The sequence below is a fragment of the Myotis yumanensis genome, unplaced genomic scaffold (assembly GCF_028538775.1).
Source record: "Myotis yumanensis isolate MYYU_CA2020_CCGP unplaced genomic scaffold, mMyoYum1.0.hap1 SCAF_5, whole genome shotgun sequence".
NCBI lineage: Eukaryota > Metazoa > Chordata > Mammalia > Chiroptera > Vespertilionidae > Myotis > Myotis yumanensis.
This window is the reverse complement of record NW_027223756.1, coordinates 90,533,557-90,554,209: the sequence shown is the minus strand read 5'-3', so window position 1 is coordinate 90,554,209 and position 20,653 is coordinate 90,533,557. Positions and strand designations below refer to the sequence as shown.

The following is a 20,653-nucleotide window of genomic DNA, read 5'->3' as shown; positions in this document are numbered from 1 at the left end:
GTGGAGAGAGGACACAGCACCCACCCGCTTGCTCCCATGCTCACCGGTTGGGACTGACAATGGTGACAGGGGCCTGGAAAGGGTTGGTGAGGGTGTTCCTACCACGAGGCTCTTACGGTTCCCGCTGCGGCAGCTGTAGGGGCGGGTGGGGATAGGGTTAGGCCTTGGCCCAGGCCGGAGCACACATGCAGCTGGCTTTGGGGCAGGACAGGAAACTGGGCGAGACCACTCCCGCTCCGCCCTTAACTGGACTCCCCCAGGGCCCTTACTCGGAGGCCCAGTGGGAGTCCTATTTTCCAAATGTTATTTTTATTAAGTCTGCCATTACTGTTATTATCAGTGGTGGCACGAAGCACTTCCGGCCTCCTGGTGGTCACTGCACACAGCCAGGAGCACCCAGCCTGACTTTGCAGGCTTTGGTGTTCACACTCCCACCCCCACACCTTTCCCATGCTGTGGCCACTGCCAGGAGCTCTGGGAAGTAAGGCAGAGGGTGGAGAGGACCCTGGAGCCCACAGGTGGGTTAAGGCAGGCCCCCACCCCACTCCATGCACTTTTCCCCAGGGCCTCTGCCCCATCTCTTGGCAACACTCCTCCCCCATCACCCCCCCCCCACACACACACACACAAAAATGCCAGCCTGACCCTTAAAAACCCTAAAGTCCCTGGGCCGCCGTGGCTCGGTGCTTGGGTTATGGTTTGATTCCGGGTCAGAGCACATGCCCAGGATGCACATGCCAGTGTGGGGTGTGCAAGAGGCAGCCGATCAATGATTCTCTCATCATTGATGTTTCTATCTTTCTCTCCCTCTCTGAAATCAATAAAAAATATTTAAAACAAAACAAAACAAAAACCTAGAGTCAGGATCTTGTGCAGTTGTGCCCTGTCTTCTATTCGGCAACACATTGCTTGCCTTCCTTCCTTCCTTCCTTCCTTCCTTCCTTCCTTCCTTCCTTCCTTCCTTCCCTCCCTCCCTCCCTCCCTCCCTCCCTCCCTCCCTCCCCCCCCAGCTCCTCTGGCCACCAGCCCCCTGCTCAGGCTAAGCCCACCTGTACCTTGCGCCCTGGCCCCAGTGCCCACCCCGAAGTTGGGAACGACATTGTCTCCAGCCACCCCCCCACCCGCCACCCGCCAACTCCCCCAGAATAGTCGCCCAGCAACAGCTCTACTTGCTCGGCAAGTGCATCAGCCCACACACCCCAGCTGCCGACGCAGCTCAGCCACAGCACTGTGCACAGGGAGGGAGAAGGAACCTCCAGCTTCACAGGGACAGGAACCGTGTCCCGGGGAGAAGGCACAGAGCAGGACAAGGTGTGGGAACGCGGGGTCAGCCACTAATCCAGGCGACAAGCAAGGCGTGGGGGCTGGTGTTTGGATCCAGCCTGCTCCCAGCTGTTCCTCTGAGCCTCAGTTTCCCCGTCTGTACACCAGGCAAGGTGCTGGGAAGATCTGATAAAACCAATACGCCGAGCTCAGCTTTGGGCCAGCGCTGGGTAAATAAATGGTGGTGGGGACACATAGTACTGTTGGCTTGCAGGGCCTGCTGCATTGTCAGTGTTAGGTTAGGTGGCTGATCCTGGGCTCTCTCCGACCTAACAGTCAGAGAGCAGAGCATGCCTCCCCAGATAATTAAGTCACCATTTGTCAATTCCAACAGGCCAGGAGGTGGGAGAAACCAGATGTACCCATTTCCCAGCCTGGGGAAACTGAGGCCATAGAGCAACAGCCACAGGGATTGTCTTCTCGACTGAGGTGCCGAAGCAAAAGTGAAACCCACAGGTTTCTGCAAAACTTCCTGCCCACCCCCACCTTCACACACAAACCAGTCCCACATCCTCTCCCTGCCCCTCACCTGGTTCTTACCCCCACCTCCACTCCCCCCATTTGTCACTTTCAATAACATTTGGGAAAAACACTTGGCGGCCTATCTCTTACTCTCAGGTGGGGTCTTTTTGAAAACAGCCTAATTGCAGATGTCAATGGGGAAGTGGGCACGATCTGCTCACTTTGTGAGCATCTAGAGTGCTGACCATCTGCACAGCCCTCCCTGGAGAAGCCCAGGACCCTGAGGTTCAATCATCACCCATGTGGTTCAACAGAGAATGAGAATATGGCAGAAAACAGGGGCCTGGGGCCATTTTCTGCACCCAATCCCTGAGGTGCTCATAAGCCCTCTAGGCTCTCCAGGGTTTGGGAGATGAGCCTAAACCCCTGGACTTGACATTCAAGGTTCCACCGCCCAGCCTCTGCCTGTCGTGCCCCTTTGGGAAATGTCCCAGCCCAGCACCCATGAGACACCCAAGCGCAGAGAGATAAAGGAACGGGTTGAGGTCACACAGCCTGGCAGTGGCCGCGCTGGCATTTGAATCGAGGTCCGGTAGAGCCCATGGCCCTCGCTCAGTCTCTGGTTTTCAGAAGGGGAAACTGAGACTCCAAGCCAGGCCAGGCTTTGTTCCAGGTTAAACCCGGCCATTGGCGCTCCTGACACACGCTCGCCAGCCGCGTGCAGTCAATGTTTGTTTGTGAATCAACATTTCTAGCTGGGCCCCACGGAGAGATCAGCGTCAGTTTTTCCAAGAAGCACCTCCCCAGTTCGGCCCGGGACGAGAGCCCTGGGTTCGAATCCCGTCTCAACTCACTGCTGCCTCATCAGTACCCCAGCTGCGACCCTGACCGACACACACCCACCCCAGTGCGGGGAACGAGGGACGCGGGAAGGGTGTCGGGGACACCCGCGGATGCCCCGATCCCAGAGCGTCCTCCTCCGTCCCCCTGCGGTCGCGCACAGTGGCCCTCGCCACGCCGCCCAGACACACTCCGGGCAACTAGTGTCTACTCCGCCGGCCGCCGCGCCTGTACCCCGCCTGCCCCCTACCTCTTGGAGCGCTGCAGCAGCGCGCCCTTGGCCAAGCGGCTCCGGTGGCCGGGAGCCGCCACCGCCGTCCAGTAGCTGGGGTCAGACATGCTGCTGCTTCCCTTTGTGCCGCCCGAGGCCCGGGAGGCGCGTGGGAGCAGCCGGCGGCGGCCCGGGGCGAGCCTCCGCGGCGGGATCGGCTCCCGGGGCCCGGTAGCGCGGGGAGGGCATAGGGTGGGAGGGCGCCGCGGGGCTCGGGTGGGGTGGCGAGGAGGAAGCGCGCGCCCGGGGACCCCGCCCAGCGGGGCCTGTCGGGGCGGGGTGAGCGAGGCGGAAGCTGTGCCGGCAGCCCCGCGTGCGGCCGAGTGGGTGGAGTGTCGCGAGGGCCGCGGGCGGAGGGGCGGGGCGTTGCCTGGGCCCCGGCGTGGAGAGGTCCGGCCGTTGCTAGGACGGGCGCGGCGGGGGCGGGGCGTGGGCGGTCCTCGGAGGTTGGGCCTTGGAACACGGCTCCTCGCCCATAAAATGTTAATCTGATCACGGCCCGCCCTGTCCTTCTCTCCGGCGGCGCGAACCCCTCCGGCTCGTGCGACACTCAGGGCCCATCCAGCGGCCAGGCCGGGCTCATGCTACCACGCCCTCGCGGGCTCCACTCTTTGGAATACCCTTCGTGTCTGGCAAAATCCAGCGTCCCCTCCTCCGGGAAGCCTGCCCATATGTCTCCCGGCCTTTGTCTTCCCCGGGCTTGGCCCTTGGTTTCCAGCATCTCCCGGTACTGGACTGGCACAGAGGGATTGTTTAGCGAACTGAGTGAGTCAGGGCCTCTGACCTGCTATGCTCTCTGCCTGTCTGTGTGACAGAAAAGACCAGCAGCCTGGCTACAGCCTGGCTTGATGTCATTTTGAAAGTCTCAGTCTTTTCAACTATAAAATGGGAGGAAAACAGGCTGACAAGATGATTATGCAAATTATATGTAAATGAGCCTCAGGCGCCGAAACCGGTTTGGCTCAGTGGATGGGGCCTCCGCCAGCGGACTGAAAGGTCCCGGGTTGGATTCCCGCCAAGGGCATGTACCTGGGTTGCGGGCACATCCCCGGTGGGAGATGTGCAGGAGGCAGCTGATCGATGTTTCTCTCTCATCGATGTTTCTGGCTCTCTATCTCTCTCCCTTCGTCTCTGTGAAAAATCAATAAAATATATTTAAAAAAAAAATAAATGTAGCCTCAAGCTAACTTCCAGGCCTCTGTTTCCCCATCTACACATATCCCTCGTGAAAATGGAAAGAATTGGAAGCACAGAAAGTGACTGTTACCCGGCTGGGGGTACAGTACGTCGCGTTCACTATGGAAGGAGCAATGTATCACACAGTAGGCAGTAAATGAACGCTTCCTCCTCTGGTGACGGCCCCAGTAAGTCAGGGTCAGCATCACCGAGGGTGGCCCCTTCACAGGCAACATGACACTTGGGTAACTGGCCCAGGGCTGACGCTGCCACCCAGATCACATGTCTGCGAAGGGAGACTGAGGTATAGGGGGCATGCGGCTGCCTAATGTGTAGCCCTAACCTGCTCGTCTCTCTCACTACTGATTTTTCTTCTCAAGTCTTTCTCAGGCTCCCCATCCTGTCCCCTCATGTCCATGGCACCCTCAGTGGCCCACCTTGTCCAGCTATCTATTGGGTATCTCCCCAGGAATGCTCTCCAGGTTACCAAACCAAGCCATTGGGAGCAGGAGCTGTCTCGGGCAAGAGGAGGGTAGCCCTTCCCACCTGTCCATGAGCTGTTCTCACCCCTCTCAGTCCCATTCTCTGTGTGGCTTCCAAGTACCCTGGGTAGAAAATCCAAATTCTTTCTATCCTTGGCATTCAGGGCCTCAGAGACAACACTCCTCCGACGATGCTGTTCCTGCCTGGAACAGCCTCTGTTGCCCCCTTGTCTGTGAGGGCCCAACTCAGGACCTTCTTTAACTCGTCTTACCACCACCACCACCACAGGCAGTGCCCTCCCAATTGCTTCCCTTTTGTCCATGCCACAAGCATTAGCTGAGCACCTGGTGTATACCTGGCTTGCCCTGAAGGTATAGGATGGCCAGGACAGATCCAGGTCTGGCCCTCAAGGTTGCTCCCAGACCTCTGGGAGAGAAAAATAGCCCAACAGTCATACAAGAAAACATGGAAATCACACCCATGATGGGATCTGGACGAGAGAAATAGATGGGTGTAATGGCTGTAACCAGGGCTTGGGCACCTTTAAGTAGGAGTGTTCAAGGAAGGCTTCCTTATCTGTGGGCTTGATGGATACTTGAAAAACGAGGAAAAGAGGAAATGGAGAAAATAAAGCTCTGGGCAGAAAGGACAGCGAGTGCCAAGGCCCTGAGGCTGTCCTAGCTCACATGCTGGCCTTTCAGGAAAGTTCAGGAAGCTGCTTGGCTAGAGCAGGGTGAGTGATGAGGAGATGAACGAGGAGGAGGCAAGGGCACCAAAGGGGCCAGACCCAAGAGCCCCTGAGGCTGAGGGGACAAATGGGGGCCTGTTTCTAGGGTGTTTAGAGGCAAAGACCCATTTCCTTGCCTGGCCCAAGGCAATGAGGATCTGCTGCCCCCTGGTGGCGAGTGAGGCAGTCCCATGACTTAAGCACACGCCCCAGACTCTGCCTCCATTTCCTCCTGCTAAAACTGGCTGGTCTCTAACACTGCCTCCCAGGTGCCCCTGGACAACATAATCTGAGGTCCTATGCCTCTGAGATCCTGAATGTTCTCCTTTGCTAAATGGGGGCTACAGTAGTCCCTGCCTCTGGACACCCAAAATGGTCCAGAGACACCATCACCTACCCAGATGTTGACCTAGCCACCTCCCTGCCTCTGCCATCTCCATTCCTGTCCTCTGTCCCAGAAGACCTTTCTGCCCTTTAAGGCAGCCACAGAGGTTTTAAAAATCTCAGTTCTGCCCCAGGACCTTTGCACATGCAATTCCCTCTGCCTAGTGCAGTGGTTCTCAACCTTCTGACCCTTTAAATACAGTTCCTCATGTTGTGACCCAACCATAAAATTATTTTCGTTGCTACTTCATAACTGTAATGTTGCTCCTGTTATGAATCGTAATGTAAATATCTGATATGCAGGATGGTCTTAGGCGACCCCTGTGAAAGGGTCGTTCGACCGCCAAAGGGGTCGCAACTCACAGGTTGAGAACCGCTGGCCTAGTGGTTCCTCCCTAGTTCTGTCCACACCTCAGCTCAAACATAACCTCCTCCGAGAGGCCCCTGTCTGAATGCATCTTGTCTGTCCACTCACTTTCATTGCCCACTTCCTGAGCCCTGTGAGTGAGGGACTATGTTCATTTTGCTCACAGCTATATCCTTAGCACCTGGCACACAGTGGGTGCCTAACCAATGCTGTTGACTAAATGAAGGTGTCTGCCTATTGCCCAGTACCCGGTATGGTTTCCAAATTGTTCTCCCCTTTAAAGGCCTGTGGGAGGAGCCTGAGCAGCTCATTCACGCTAAGGTGCAAAGGACTGATGGGCCACCAAATTCTAGACACCACTGACACTCACATCGGTCCCGCCCTGAGCTGTACAAGGAGCCCATGATCACCCTGGTATTCTGTCCTGTCCTGGGCAAGACCCTGAGCCCCATCAGTCACAGCGGGTGGCTCAAACCCTTGGCAGACTCTGGTGGCCACGCTGGCCCTGCGGCTTGGCACCCACACACACTGGACCAAGAGAACTGGTGTTTCCTCTCTGAGCCTACGCTTCCTCAGTGGGGAAACAGGGTCAGGAAGGGTGCCCCCCTCCAAGGGTTGAGGAGGGAACTTAAGGCTGCTGCTCGGTCAAGCTGGTTTTTTTCTGCCTACACCTCTTTACCTGGTTAATTCAGTAGTTGGGGCTGTAATGGTGAACTCTTAACCGTGTGTGTGTGTGTGTGTGTGTGTGTGTGTGTGTGTGTACATTCAAAGGGAGGAGCTTTCAGGCCAGCCGAGCTGGTTGTGAGGAGGATCTCTGGGGTCACCCTGGGAGCCAGGCCGATTCAGCAGGGAGGGTTCTGAGCAGGCTGGGAACCCAGCACCTGTCTCAGGACCTTGGGCAACAGCTCAAGTCCTGGCCTCACCTTGGCCACCTGTCGGACAGGGGACCTGCTGGCTATGGCTGTGTGGTTCACAGCGCCATTTTATGTAGGGGTAAACTGAGGCCCTGAAGGCGAGGTCAGCAGCCCACAGTACCTGGGGGAGGGAGCTGGGTTTGGGGAGTACCCGAGGCTTTGGGGGACCAGCGCATGTCTGAGCCCTGCCCTGCTGGCTGTCACTTACCTCCAGGGGTGCAGTCCCAGGGAGGGGCTGCAGGGGCTGCAGGGGCTGCTGGGGCTCAGCAAGGACGGGCTCTGGCTACTCGGAGACAGACTGCAAAGAAAGAGGCCCGGACAGTGAACCTGGCCGCGGCCCCTGTGGGTGGCCCAACCCGAAGGCCGGACTGGGAAGGGGCCCAAGGCCCGGGATTCTGGGTCTCCAGCAGGCCTCGAGGGCGGGGCCGGACGGATCACCCAGGAAAGCTCCCTGGAGGCAGCGGTGCGACTCTGAATGACTTGCATAGAGACGCGCGGGAAGGGTGGTGGTCAGCCTGCCCTCCCCCCTGCTTCTCCCTTCCCCTGCCACTCACTCGAGGGTCAGCGCCGGGATGTGCAGCTTGTCCCTTCGGGACTTCATGGCGAGGCCGGGCCGCGTCTACACGGTCGGGTACCGACGCCCCCTTTGTGGTCCCCAAACCCGCTGGTGGCGGGATCCCACAGGGACCGACAGATGCGGACGCGGGGACAGCACCGCAGGCAGACGCGGCGTGCGGGCTGGGCCGCAGGGGGTGTGGGGGGCGGGCTCTCTCCGCCTCAGGGCGGGACTCGGAGCCCCGCACCTGCGCGCAGGCCCTGCCCAGCGGCAGAAGCGATTGGGGTGCGGGCTGGAGTGGCGGGTGTCACTCCCTCGTGGGAAGGGACGCCGGGGCTGCCATGTCCGAGGCCCGCGGGCTGCACGGAGGGGCAGGAAGGGCTGTCACTGCATCCCCAGCCAGCATCGCAGCCCCACCGCCTGGCCCCGCCCCTCCGGCCCCGGCGCTTTCCCAGCTCTCGGGGGTCTTCGGGACCCAGGATCCGAGCAGGCCCCGCCCCTGTCCTCCAACCCCGGCACTGGCGACCCCTGGCGGCGGGTCTCAGCCTCTGTGCGCACACTCCAGGCCCCGGCCACGCCTCCAGGCCCTTGCTCCGCGGGTCCCTAGGCCATGAACCCCCGTCCCGCCCCACATTCAGATTCGACTTTGGCCCCACCCGCCCTTCCTCTGAGAAGCCGTCCCTACAAGACCCCGAAGGAGGGGATCGTCTGTGGCTCTGGCCCCCTTAAATCTCTGGGCGGACCCGGTCCGGCACACCGCAGGTGGCAGAGACTAGACAACCCTGAGGTCTTTGCTCTGGTCCTGCCCCGCGATGTGGGACTTTGCCCTCCGAGGTTCGGACTGATTCACTGTCCACCACCCCACCCCCAGCCTGGGCAAAGGCTACTATCCGAACAATGTCCAAGACCCAGCCCCTACTGGGCCATCAGGCTCTCCCCGCCAGCTGCATTATCCCCAGTCCAAGGAGAGCAGATGGTCTGGGCTTGAGGGCCACTCTGTACTCGTCCCCACCATGAGATTTCAAACTGTCATCCAACACCCCGGACCTCTCCTTTCTTTTCTCCCTCCACCTCCCCTGTGTTCACTCCAGCTACCCAAGCTGTTCTTCCAATGCCAAACTGGCTCACACCTCAGGACCTTCGTCGATGCTGTTCCCTCTGTCTGAAATGCTGTTCCCCTTAGACTTTTCCCCTGGCCTCTTCCTCCTGTTCCAGATTTAGGCTCAAATGTCACTTCCTTCAAGGCTAAAGCCGCCCCGCAGTCCCTCTGTTCGTCTCTGTTTCATTTCTCCCCTTCAAAACATCACTTCACCATCCCTCTCCCCAAGAGAGTGAGAGCTGCATGGGCAGGGCCCAGCAATGGCTAGTCCCTGTGTCCCCTGTGCCTGGAACAGGGCCTGGCACACAGGAGGGGCTCAGAACAAGTCTGTTAAGTGACTGACTGCCCTGGTGGGCAAGAAATTTGTACTCCCAACTTGGCTGAATACAACCTCCAAAGAAGGGGTATCTGCACGCATGCACCTCCAGACCATCAGCACGAGGTAAACCCCTCCCCCTCCAGGGCTTTGCTTCCCCATCTGTTAACGAGCAACCTTACTGAACAAAATGTTCTCTGAACTTTTGAGGATCCAGAAATGCCAACCTACAGGACACTTATGTGACCCGGAAGGATACAGTTTTCTACCCATGTTCCCTGAAAGAGCTCCCCATCATGGGAGGCATGTAAGCGGCTGCCAGGACATTAGATTGTAATTCTCGAGAGTCTGGACTCCGGATGCCAGAGAAGTTTGTCCCTTTCTGGGCTGGGTGCCTTTGAGCCCGTGATGCAACCTCCTTTACATCTCCATTTCCTCATCATTTGCAAACTAGCCTGGGCCTCCCAGCCTGTGGTGAGGCCAAGTGAGGTACTTGTGAATTACTTTGCAAACACCAGGCATAGGTGGATCAAGGTGAGAAGCTTTGTTGTAATTATTAAATAAATTCACAATTTGGAGGTTGCTGCCGAAATATCTGTGCCCAGCACCACAGGACCCCCACCCAGCCAACCGGCCCCCGGTAAACTCACCCCCGTCCACGGCGAGGCAGGCTCAGTTCCTTCTGAAAGAAGATGAAAATGGGTCATTTCCAGAGAGACAAGCCCTTCTCACCCCTGGCCCTCCACCCACCTCACACCCCAGGGGCCCCATGCTCACCCTGCCCCAGCCTATGGCTTCTTTCTGCTTTCCCCTCATACTGGCCTCAGCTCTGCCTCAGAATCTTTGCACCAGCTGTGTCCTCCGCCAGCTCTGGTGCTACTTAATTGCAGCTCACATCTCAGGTCTCAGCTCAGTCACCCCTTCCTCCTGAAAGCCCTCCTGGACTCCCAATCTACCTCCTTGCCCAGCTCACACCCTATTTGTATGACAGATAACTCCATTGTTTAAGATAAACTAGTTACATTTTAAAAGACGTGTGTCAATAGTGGCTAACTACTAACAGTCTGTTGAGAAAAGAGAGGTTCCCGAGTCAGCCTCACTCCGCCCCTCTCAGACCTGAAAGCCATTCCTCCTTCACCCTCTGCAGAGCCTCTTCAGGTCTGGGTCCTGGGCACTGGTGGGAAGCAGGGCGCTGACCAATGACTCACCACTGAAGACCCTTTTGGAGCTTAGCAAGCTGACCTGCCTCACCCTGGGTGCCCTCACACATGAAAGGCAAAAAAAAAGCCCTGTGCTTGGGGTCCATTGTGACCCCAGAGTCCACCCTCAACTGTGGCTCACCCAAGAGGGTTTTTAAATTCTCAGAAGACGGTGTAGCACAAGTTTAGAATCTGGGGACACTGAGACCTGGGTGATCTGTTCTCTCCTGGCTGTGGGACCTGGAACAAGTGGCCTGTACCCCTGCTTAAGTTCTCTCTTCTGCAATTTGGAGATAACATCAGGAGGGTTGGGGTAAATCACCATTTTTATTTTTATTATCATTGCTGTTGTTGTGTGTTGTTGCGCTCAGCAAGAGTCTCCGCAGACTATCAGAATAATCAGTAAATTTTACATTTACCGAGCTGCCTACTGCGCATCAAGAGCAAGGTCTGTTCTTGTTTTTTTTTTTTTACAGGCAGAGAAACTGAGGCGCGGAGGGAAGCCAGCCGCCCATGCCTCTCGGCTGAGAAGGCGGAGATTCCAGGTCTCTGGACACCTCCCGTCCCCCCCCCCTCCACACACATAGAACACGCCGGGGCGGTGGCGTCCAGGACACATGACTATTTTTACCTAAGGTGGGCTCGGGGCTGCCCACGTCCAGAGTGGAGCGTTCTCTGTGGCAACCAGTGACGTCATTAGCCCCCCGCAACCAATTGGAGGGGGCCGGAGGCTGCCAGGCGCCGGGGTTGGGGGGGGGGGCAACCCCGTGGGAGAAGTTGGCAGGGTTTCCAGGGGGAAGAGGAAGGTCGGTGGGGGTGTTACGTGTCGCCCAGCTGCCTTGAGCTCAGAAAACCGAGCCGTTCAAGGTGGGAGGAAGCTGACCTGCTACCCTGAGGTCTCCGTCTGCTTAAATACGTCTGCTTAAATACCTCTGGGGACAGAGAGCTCACTACCATTCAGGGCAAGAGGTTATAGACCCAGAACCACCACCGCTACCACTAGGGTCTCCTTCTGCCCCTATTGTAATGGGATCTTAGGCCAGCTCCCCTCTCCGCCCCCCAACTCCTACTACCTGGAGAAACAGGGAGGAGCTGGGATCTGAACCAGGGGTACCGGCTGCATCCTTCCCTGTCCCAGCCATTTCCTTCCAAAGCCCCCGACAGCCCTGGGTTCCAGTCCGGCTACCCCCCATCTGGACTGTGTGACCCCCGCCAAGCATTTCACCCCTCTGTGCCTTCGTTTCCTCGTTTGGAAAACGGCCCCATTACATAGGGTCCTGAGAGGAATCAAAGAGCAAGCTCAGGGGTGGCTTCTATAAATCGGAGTCAAGACAAATTTGTGAGGTTAATAATAACCACAGTTTATTAATTTGCTTCCAAAACACAAAAAGATGTGAAGTGGCAGCGAGAGGTAAGGGGAAGATGAGCAGCCCCCCTACCCTTTCACTCCCCCTCCCAAAGGCTTGGCCTACACAGAACTCTCCAGGCACCACCCCCAAACCTTGGCTCCCTGCATCATCTGCTTCCGCCCTCAGGCCCCTCTCTATATATATACTAGAGGCCCCAAGCGAGAAATTCTTGCAAGGGGTTCCGCCCTCCCGGCCCTGGCTTCATCTGGAAGGTCCTCCGAAATTATGTCTGGTCTAATTAGCATATTACTCTTTTATTATTATAGATTTTTTTTTTTTGACTTCAGAGAGGAAGGGAGAGGGAGAGTTAGATAGAAACATCAATGGTGAGGGAGAATCATTGATTGGCTGCCTCCTGCACCCCCCTACTGGGGACCAAGCCCAAAACCCAGGCATGTGCCCTTGACCAGAATCAAACCTAGGACCCTTTAGTCCACAGGCCGAGGCTCTATCCACTGAGCCAAACCGGCTGGGGCCTCAGGCCCCTCTCAACTGGCTGTTCCCCCCAGAGTGGAGTGGCTCCTGCCTAGAGGGAAGTAGGAAGGGGACCATGATTCACTGGAACTGCCTTTTAAAAATAATATTTACAGCCCAAGCTGATTGGCTCAGTGGATAGAGTGCCGGCCTTCAGACTGAAGGGTCCGGGGTTCAATTCCGGTCAAGGGCACATGCCCAGGTTGCAGGCTCCATCCCCAGTAGGGGGCGTGCAGGAGGCAGCCGATCAATGATTCTCTCTCATCTCTGATGTTTCTATCTCTCTCCCTCTCCCTTCCTCTCTGAGATCAATAAAGATATATTTTTTAAAATAATATTTACAGCATCTTCTGTGCTTGGCTGGGCTTGGCCATGCTGCCTCCCCTCCAGAAGTCTCAGCTCCACCCTGAGGAATCCCCAGTCGGGAGGAGACAGAGCAGGACATAGATACCCCATCTGGAGGCGTTAGAGGGGACCCAGAGGGAGAGAAGGGGCTGGAGGGGGTGTCAGGCTGGGCCAGCAGGCTAGTGGGAAACAGGCCGGAGGTGTGACAGCAAGGTGGACACCAAGCCCCGTGGGGAGTTCTCCGCTGGAGCCGAGCGGGAGAGATGTCATCAGGGACCACGTGGAAGGAGCACTGGGGCTTCCGGGGAGAGAGTAAGTGGAACTGGGCCATGAGGAAGCAGGATGGATCTTCCCTCAGCAGCAGAGACACAATCCAGACACAGGCTCTAGCCAGCTTCTCTGCCCCTGGATACTCTGTTTGGGGACCTGGTGTTTTAACATTTTGTCGTTTGCAAGTGGGAGATGCTGGAAAAACAGTCGTGGTGGTAACAACGGCTCCTGGTCACTGGCTCCTATACATGCTCCACAGAAGTCCGAACTTCACCCAAACCAGGAAGGTCCGGTCTCCACTCCTCCCCTGACCCACGGCCAACACAAGGCGGTGGCCTCCAACCCGGTGGCCCATAACAGGTGGCCCATGGGCCAGTGTGGGCTGGTTTGGAGGAGAAGCAGGACCTGCCTGGATTTAAATCCCGATTCTATCACCTACTTGATGTGACACCTCAGCAGTGGCTCCATTTCTCTGAGCCCCCATTTCCCCTTTGGAAACATGGGACTCATGGGGGACGGGTGCTTCCTCACAGTGGAAGAGGCCCCCACTTCCTGACGTTAGCAGCGCCCCCACTCGCCTACCAGAAGGCTGTTTCTCTATTTTAAGAGGCCGCGGGCGGGGCTCGAGTCTAACTGGGGCTTCAGGCGGAGCCTGTCCCTTCGCAATACCCCACTGCTCACCAGCCCTGCCCCACCCTCTCCTCTACGCCCAGGCCCCCCACTCCAGTCTCTGGCCTCCGCCTACCCTTCTGCTCCCCACCCCCACCACGCCCTGGAGGGGGGGTTCTGCCCCGCAGCCATGCCCGCACCCTCCCTAACACCTCCTCCCCTCCCCCCGCCCCGTAACGCACCGCTCCTCATCACCTTCAGGAGTTCGCAGTCCTGGGACTCCTGTCCCGCAGCAGCCTGGGTTCCAGGCGCGCCTTCCCCCTTTGCCAGCCTCAGTGCCCGCCACCCGCCATCCTTTCTAATTCTAGCTGCCCTCAGCTTCTTTCATTTTCCCAAACATCCTGTCTCCTCTGCCCCAAGGCCACCAGCAGCGCTTGGTCAGTCGCCATGTCCTGGTGTGCCTGAGCGCCCCCATCGCAGCTGACCACCGCGCAGGGTCACTGCTGCCCTGGCCCTCATCTTTCCCGCCAGGCGGGGAGGTCCGGGAGGAGGGAGCCAGGAGGCGCGCAGGGTCCCGCTGCCTCTGCAGAACCGGGCACACAGAAGGCACTCAATACATGCTTGTTGGGTCAATGACGACTTCCAGGTTCCCCCCCTGCAACCTGGTGGCTTCAAAAAGAGTGTGGCCTAAGCCCTTAGGGAAACGGGCAGATCCTCTTAATTCCCACGGAGCGCAAAGAAGTTGCCGCCACTGTGCAACCTCCTGAATGCCAGCCCCGGCCAAAAAAGGGGAGCTCTTATGGCTCACAGGGAAACTGAGGCCCGAGGAAGCAAGGGTGCCTTCTGCACCCTCTGCCCACCTCCTACAGAGCTCATCACCAGGGTCTGAGAGCGCTGGCAAAGGACTCCGAGTTACATCCCTGCTGGGCGACCTCGGCTTAGCGACATTCCCGGACTCCGTTTCCTCATCTGACAGGTGGGCACCTGGACAGCCCCAACCTCCCTGGCTTGCCTTCGGGGTGAGCTGAGGCAGGAGCAAGGGGGCAAGTTTTAATACCCATTAATTAATGACTGTATCGCTCTAATGGGATTAATACAACGATGAACATATGGCGAGCGCTCACGGGCTGCTGTTGCTCCTATTATGATTAGAGCAGCTGGTGGGGGAAGGCGAATCTCTCAGCCCCTTTCTCTCGGGCGAGCGCTTGCAGCCTCAGTTTCTCCATATGTCAAAGGAGACATATCCCGTTCCCACCAGGCGAGCACTTGGAGAAGCAGGTGGGCAGGAGGGAGAGATCAGAGCGCGCCCCGCCCTCTGCCTCAGTTTCCCCTGGCCCGCCGAAGCCCCGCCCCCGTCCCAGGCCAGGTCCCCTGGGCCGCGCGCCCGCCCACGCAGGGGCCTCACCTGGAGCCCTCGGCGCCGCAGGAGGCTCGGCTCGTCCATGGCTCGCTAGTCTGTGCATCGGACACGCCCTCGGCTCCGCCCCAGCGCGCGAGGCCCCGCCATTGATCAAGCCGGTCAGCTGACGCGGACTGACCCCGCCCCTCCCGGGGAGCCCTCCTTGGAGGCCCCACCCCATTGGGCGAGCCTGCCCTGCCCTTCCAGGCCCCGCCCCATCCTGAGCCCAGAAGTAAACATTTTTCAATGAATCCTTCTGAAGGGAGCATTATCATCCCCATTTTGCAGATGAGGGAGCTGCGGGCCCAAGAGGTTAATCTGTGTGCCCGGGGCACACAACGAGGCTGGTAGGGTGAGGTGAGGCACTCACCTTCGTGCAAAATTTAAAGCTCTCCCCAAACTCAATATTTAAAAAAAATCAAAACTAATACAATAATGCATGATCTACAAAATATCAACATTTTAAATCAAGACAGGATCAAGCTCTGCCCTTGCATTACCTTGCCTCTTTTGTCTCACCCTAATCCTGATCTTAGTCCCAATAAAATTTTATTTATAAGAACAGGCAGTCTGCCCTGATCGGTTTGGCTCAGTGGATAGAGTGTCGGCCTGGGGACTGAAGGGTCCCGGGATCGATTCCGGTCAGGGGCGTGTACCTTGGTTTCGGGCACATCCGCAGTAGGGGGTGTGCAAGAAGCAGCTGATCGATGTTTCTCTCTCATCGATGTTTCTAGCTCTCTGTCCCTCTCCCTTCCTCTCTATAAAAAATCAATAAAATATATTAAAAAAAAAAAAGAACAGCCAGTCGCCCTGGCTGGTTTGGCTCAATGGATAGAGTGTCGGCCTGGGGACTGAAGGGTCCCGGGTTCAATTCCGGTCAGGGGCGTGTACCTTGGTTGGGGGCACATCCGCAGTAGGGGGTGTGCAAGAAGCAGTTGATCGATGTTTCTCTCTCATCGATGTTTCTACCTCTCTATCCCTCTCCCTTCCTCTCTGTAAAAAATCAATAAAAAAAAAATATATATATATATAAAAGAACAGGCAGTCACTGTAGTTCTGCCAGTTTCTTTTCTTTTTTAAAAAAAAATCTTTACCCAAAGACATGTTTTTTTTAAATTTTTACTTACTTTAGAGAGAGGAAGGGAGAGGGAGAGAGAAACATCACTGTGAAAGAGAAACATGGATCAGTTGCCTTGGGCAGGCACCGCAACCTGGGATGGAACCCTGAACTCAGGTGTGTGCCCTGACTGGGAATCGAACTTGCGACCCTTTGGTGCTTTTGGAGGACCCTCCATCCAACTGAGCCCCACTGGCCAGGGCTGCCAGTTTCTTTTTTGAGGATGGTTGCCTTTGAAGAGTGCCAAACTGGGTATCTGGCTAAGTGCCTTATGAGAACAACCTCCTACAAGTATCTGAGGATAACTGTTCAGCCCTGCTTTGCAGAAGGCAAACTAAGGCTGGGAAAAGCCTACAGTCCCAAGACAGCATCCATGTTCTCTGTTTTCCTGGGCCTCCCACGGTCCCTGCAGCTGCAGGCTCCCTCGGCTGCCCCACTGTTGGATCCGGTCATTAGAGTATGTCAGGCCGAAGGGGACCCTCAGGAAGTCACCCACCCAACTGCCTGTGAGGTTCTGTAGGACTCACCAAGTTATGGTGACCAGATTGGGCAAATAAAAATACAGGACTCCCAGGCAAAACGTGTTCTCATACACATTTTTAAATTGACATATAATTCACATACCATAAACTTCTCCTTTTAAACTGTACAGTTTTGCCTGGCCGGCGTGGCTCAGTGGTTGAGCATCGAACTGTGAACCAGGAGGTCACAGTTCAATTCCTGGGCAGGCACCTGCCCGGGTGGTGGGCTCGATCCCCAGTGTGGGGCGTGCAGGAGGCAGCCAATCAATGATTCTCTCTCGTCATGGATGTTTCTATCTCTCTTCCCTCCTCCTTCCTCTCTGAAATATATTTTAAAAAATAAAGTGTACAGGTTTGAGATTTTTAGCAATTCACAGTTGTGCAACTATCACCACTGTTTAATTCCAGAATGTATTTGTCACCCCCAAAAGAAACCCTGTACCCATGAGCAGTCATTCCCCATTCCTCCTCCCCCAGCCCCGGGCAACCAGCAATGTGCTTTCTGTTTCTATGGATTTGCTTGCTCTGGACATTTTATATAAATGGGATCATGCAACACGTGACCTTTTGTGTCTGGCTTCTTTTACTTAACACCATGTTTTCAAGATTCGCTGTAGCAAATGCCAGCACTTCATTCCTTTCTCAGGCCGAGGAATATTTGTACCACTTCTTGTTTATGCATTCATCTGTTAATAGACACTGGGTTGTTTCCCCTTTTTGGCGTTGCAGCTAGTGCTGCTGTGAACATTCATATACACGTTGTTGAGGGGGGCATTGCTTTCAATTCTTCTAGGTACATATCTAGGGGTGGATTCCTGGGTCATATGGTAACTCTATATTTAACTTTTTCAAAAACTTCCAGACTTTTCTCCAAAGCAGTCTGTGTTCCCTCAAAAGTCTTATGTTGAAATCCTCACCCCCAGGACCTCAGCATGTGACTGCATAAGGAGAAAGCACCTTTAAAGAATTAGTTAAAGTAAAATGAGGTCACGTGGGTGTATCCTAATCCAGTAGGACTGGTGTCGTCATAAGATGAGGAGATTAGGATGCGGACATGCATAGAGCGATGACCATGTGAAGATACAGAGAGAAGTCGGCCATCCACAAGCCCAGGAGAGAGACTCCAGAAGACACCTAACCTCCTGACACCTTGATCTTGAACTTGTAGCCTCCAGGAATAGATTTCTGTTGTTGAAGCCACTCAATCTGTGAAACTTTATGTCAGCCCTAGCAAACAAAGTCAGCCCAGCAGTTAAATTTAGTTTTAGATAAACAATGAATAATTTTTCGGTATATGTCCCATGCATTACGTGGGGCACTGTTATGCTGAAAAGTTATGTGTTGTTTATCTGAAATTCTAATTTAACTGGGTGTCCTGTGTTTTATCTGGCAAACCTACACTAACTGGACTTCAGGTTGTGGCTTGCATATCCCAGGTGATGGAAGCTCATGCCCTATAATGGCCAATTGTTCTGTTTCTGGCTAGTTCTGCTTTAAAATTCTCCTGTAGCCTGGCAATGTAGCTCAGTGGTTGAGCGTCGTTCCATGAACCAGGAGATTCCTGGTCAGGGCACATGCCCAGGTTTCGGGATAGGTCACCAGCAGGGGGTGTGCAAGAGGCAGCCAATCAATGATTCTCCCTCATCATTGATGTTTCTGTCTCTCTCTCCCTCTCCCTTCCCCTCTCTGAAATCAATAAAAATATTAATAAAATAAAATAAAATAAAAAGCTGTCCTGTAGTCCAGGCTGGGGTGGACATGTGACCTAGAGTCTTTATTCACTTCAGCCACTGTGATTAGTTTAAGGTGGACATGGGACTCAAGCTCAGCCAATCAGAGTCTTCCCTGGGACTTAGTCTGGAATCTGGGGAAAAGAGATGTTTCCTGTACTGGAGGTGGTTGGGCTGGACAGATGGTGAGCTGCTGGATGAGGAGCCACCAGCGCAGTCTCAAATTCCCCTGCTTTATCTGGCTAACTCCTACACAGAACTGCTTCCAAAATGACCCCTTCAAATGTCCAGCAGGAAAAAAAATGTCCAGCAGGGAGCACTTACTGACTGACTGACTAACTGACTGATTGAATGCAATTTTTCCATGTGAACACCTATGCATCCTTCAAAACCCATTTCAGCCCTTTGTCTCATGTACTGAAAGGTTGCCGGTTCTATTCCCAGTCAGGGCACATGCCCAGGTTTCAGGCTCAATTCCCAGTAAGGTGTGTGCAGGAGGCAGCCAATCAATGTTTCTATCTCATTCGTGTTTCTCTCTCTCCCCCTCATCCTTTCTCTCTCTCTGAAACAAAACAAAACACAATAAAACACATGAAAAAATCCACTTCAAATTCTCTTTAAGAAACATCAGATCCCTAACCGGTTTGGCTCAGTGGATAGAGCGTCAGCCTGTGGACTGAAGGGTCCCAGGTTCGATTCCGGTCAAGGGCATGTACCTTGGTTGCCAGCACACCCCCAGTAGGAGGTGTGCAGGAGGCGGCTGATCAATGTTTCTCTCTCATCGATGTTTCTAACTCTCCCTCTCCCTTCCTCTCTGTAAAATATCAATAAAATATATGTAAAACAAAACAAAACAAAATCAGGGAACATTTATTAAGGAAATATATTTTTTTGCGAATTTTTACACATCCATCAAAACCCTACTCGGATGTCTCCATAGGGACATCAGGAACTGGGATTGTTGAATGCAAGAATGAATTTTTTTCTTGGTAACCAATGTATTCTTTAAAACATCCTCAAATGATCCTTTGCAGACATCAGAAAATCTTGGTTGAGTGAATGAAAAATGTTCTTACGGGTAAATGATGCCTGCTAATGTGTTTGTTAAATAAATTGATAGATTTTTCTCCTTGCAAATTCCTTCTCATCCTTAGCTGAGCTCAGGGCTATGAGGGTTTCTTGACCACATGGAGGTAAGTAAGCTCAGCCTTCCTCAGAGTGAAGGTTACTCTCTAGGGCAGCGGTTCTCAGCCTGTGGGTCACGACCCCTTTGGGGGTCGAACAACCCTTTCACAGGGGTCGCCTAAGACCATCGGAAAACACATATATAAGTACATATTGTTTTTGTGATTAATCACTATGCTTTAATTATGTTCAATTTGTAACAATGAAAATACATCCTGCATATCAGATATTTACATGACGATTCATCACAGTAGCAAAATTACAGTTATGAAGTAGCAACGAAAATAATGTTATGGTTGGGGGTCACCACAACATGAGGAACTGCATTAGGAAGGTTGAGAACCACTGCTCTAGGGGAAGAAAACGGAAGCCAAGGGGGTAGGGAAGTTCTGTGGTTCCTCTGACAAGATTTCTGATTTCCGGAGGTGGGGAGATGCCTGTAACCTGCTCCTTCCTGACTCCCCTCCCCCTAGTTTGTGGGGCATCTGAAAGTGGGGCAGCCCTGAGGGTATATCCCAGCAGTGCTTCTGGGGCACCCAATAGAAGTTCTTCAGGGCTTCCTGGCAGGCAGCAGGCAGGCCAAGGGAGGTGGGGTGTGTGCACAGATTTGAAGGTGGGCTGTGGTGCACCTCGGGGTAAACCTTAGACTGTGACCTCGATAAAAGTAGAAACATCACCTCACGTGTGGCTAGGGGCCTGCCCACCAACCCCCATGGCTCCCCAGTGCCCTTGGGAGAAAGCCCAGCCCTTCAATCCGTGACTCCAGGCCCTGGTCCGCTTCACCACCTTCACCGTGCTCCCTATGTCCAGCTCTCTCTCACTTATCTCTCTTTCTCTCTCAATGTTTTTCCAGTAGCTGCTCTGGTGTTGGGGGGATGGGAAAGAGGTACAACAAAAGCAGAGCCAGTGGGGAGGGAAGGTCCCAAAACAAGCATCCTCTTTATCTTTCTTGCAACCCATTGTGCAGATGGAAAAGCTGAGTCCTGGAAAGGTCAACTTTGGTGGGGAGGGAAGTGGGCGGGGTAGCCCTGGGACATGTGCCTTACTCTTAAAGGGGCAAAGCTCAGCCACACTGTTGGCTCTGTCTTCCTGTTTCTTCACTTCCAGCCCAGGCTTTGAGTGGTCAGGGCACCTCTGGCCTCAGTTTCCCCATCTGTGAAATGGGGCACATGATGGCATCCCCGGGGAGGGGGGGGGGGGCGTGTCTCAGATTGTCAGGAGCGGGTCCATGTGTTTGCCTGTGTCTCCAACCATCTCTTCCATCTTTTTTAAATGTTTCTCTCAATCCCTGTCTCCTTCTCTGTATCTGCCCTTCCCCCAGGCCTCACACATCAGTCCTTGAAATCCACTCCGCCCCCTGGGCCCCACGGCACTGCTGGTGACACTGTGTGGGGCCACAGGGTCCTGGTCCCTGCTGTGCCAGGCCGGGAACACTGCCTCTTTGTTCCCGGGGCTCTGACCTCATGGCCTGCTGGAC

General features: G+C 54.9%; 1 protein-coding gene across 11 annotated transcripts in view; it reads right to left on the bottom strand.

Moving 5' to 3' along the window:
• Nucleotides 1-14,672, bottom strand: part of MAST3 (microtubule associated serine/threonine kinase 3) — a 36,994-nt gene extending 22,322 nt beyond the window's left edge. For 4 of the 11 annotated variants that reach the window (XM_070416413.1, XM_070416418.1, XM_070416414.1 and 1 more), the window contains exons 1-3: nt 14,630-14,672; nt 9,569-9,600; nt 45-133 (exon numbers count right to left, since the gene is read on the bottom strand). In XM_070416413.1, the coding sequence (XP_070272514.1) occupies nt 45-133; nt 9,569-9,600; nt 14,630-14,668 (160 nt within the window). In that variant the 5' untranslated portion in view covers nt 14,669-14,672. Of the gene's footprint in view, nt 1-44; nt 134-2,875; nt 3,161-7,155; nt 7,246-7,501; nt 7,612-9,568; nt 9,601-14,629 lie in introns of those variants that run through there. The other 7 variants (XM_070416408.1, XM_070416410.1, XM_070416409.1 and 4 more) reach the window with 2 other exon arrangements.
• Nucleotides 14,673-20,653: the final 5,981 nt, after the last annotated feature.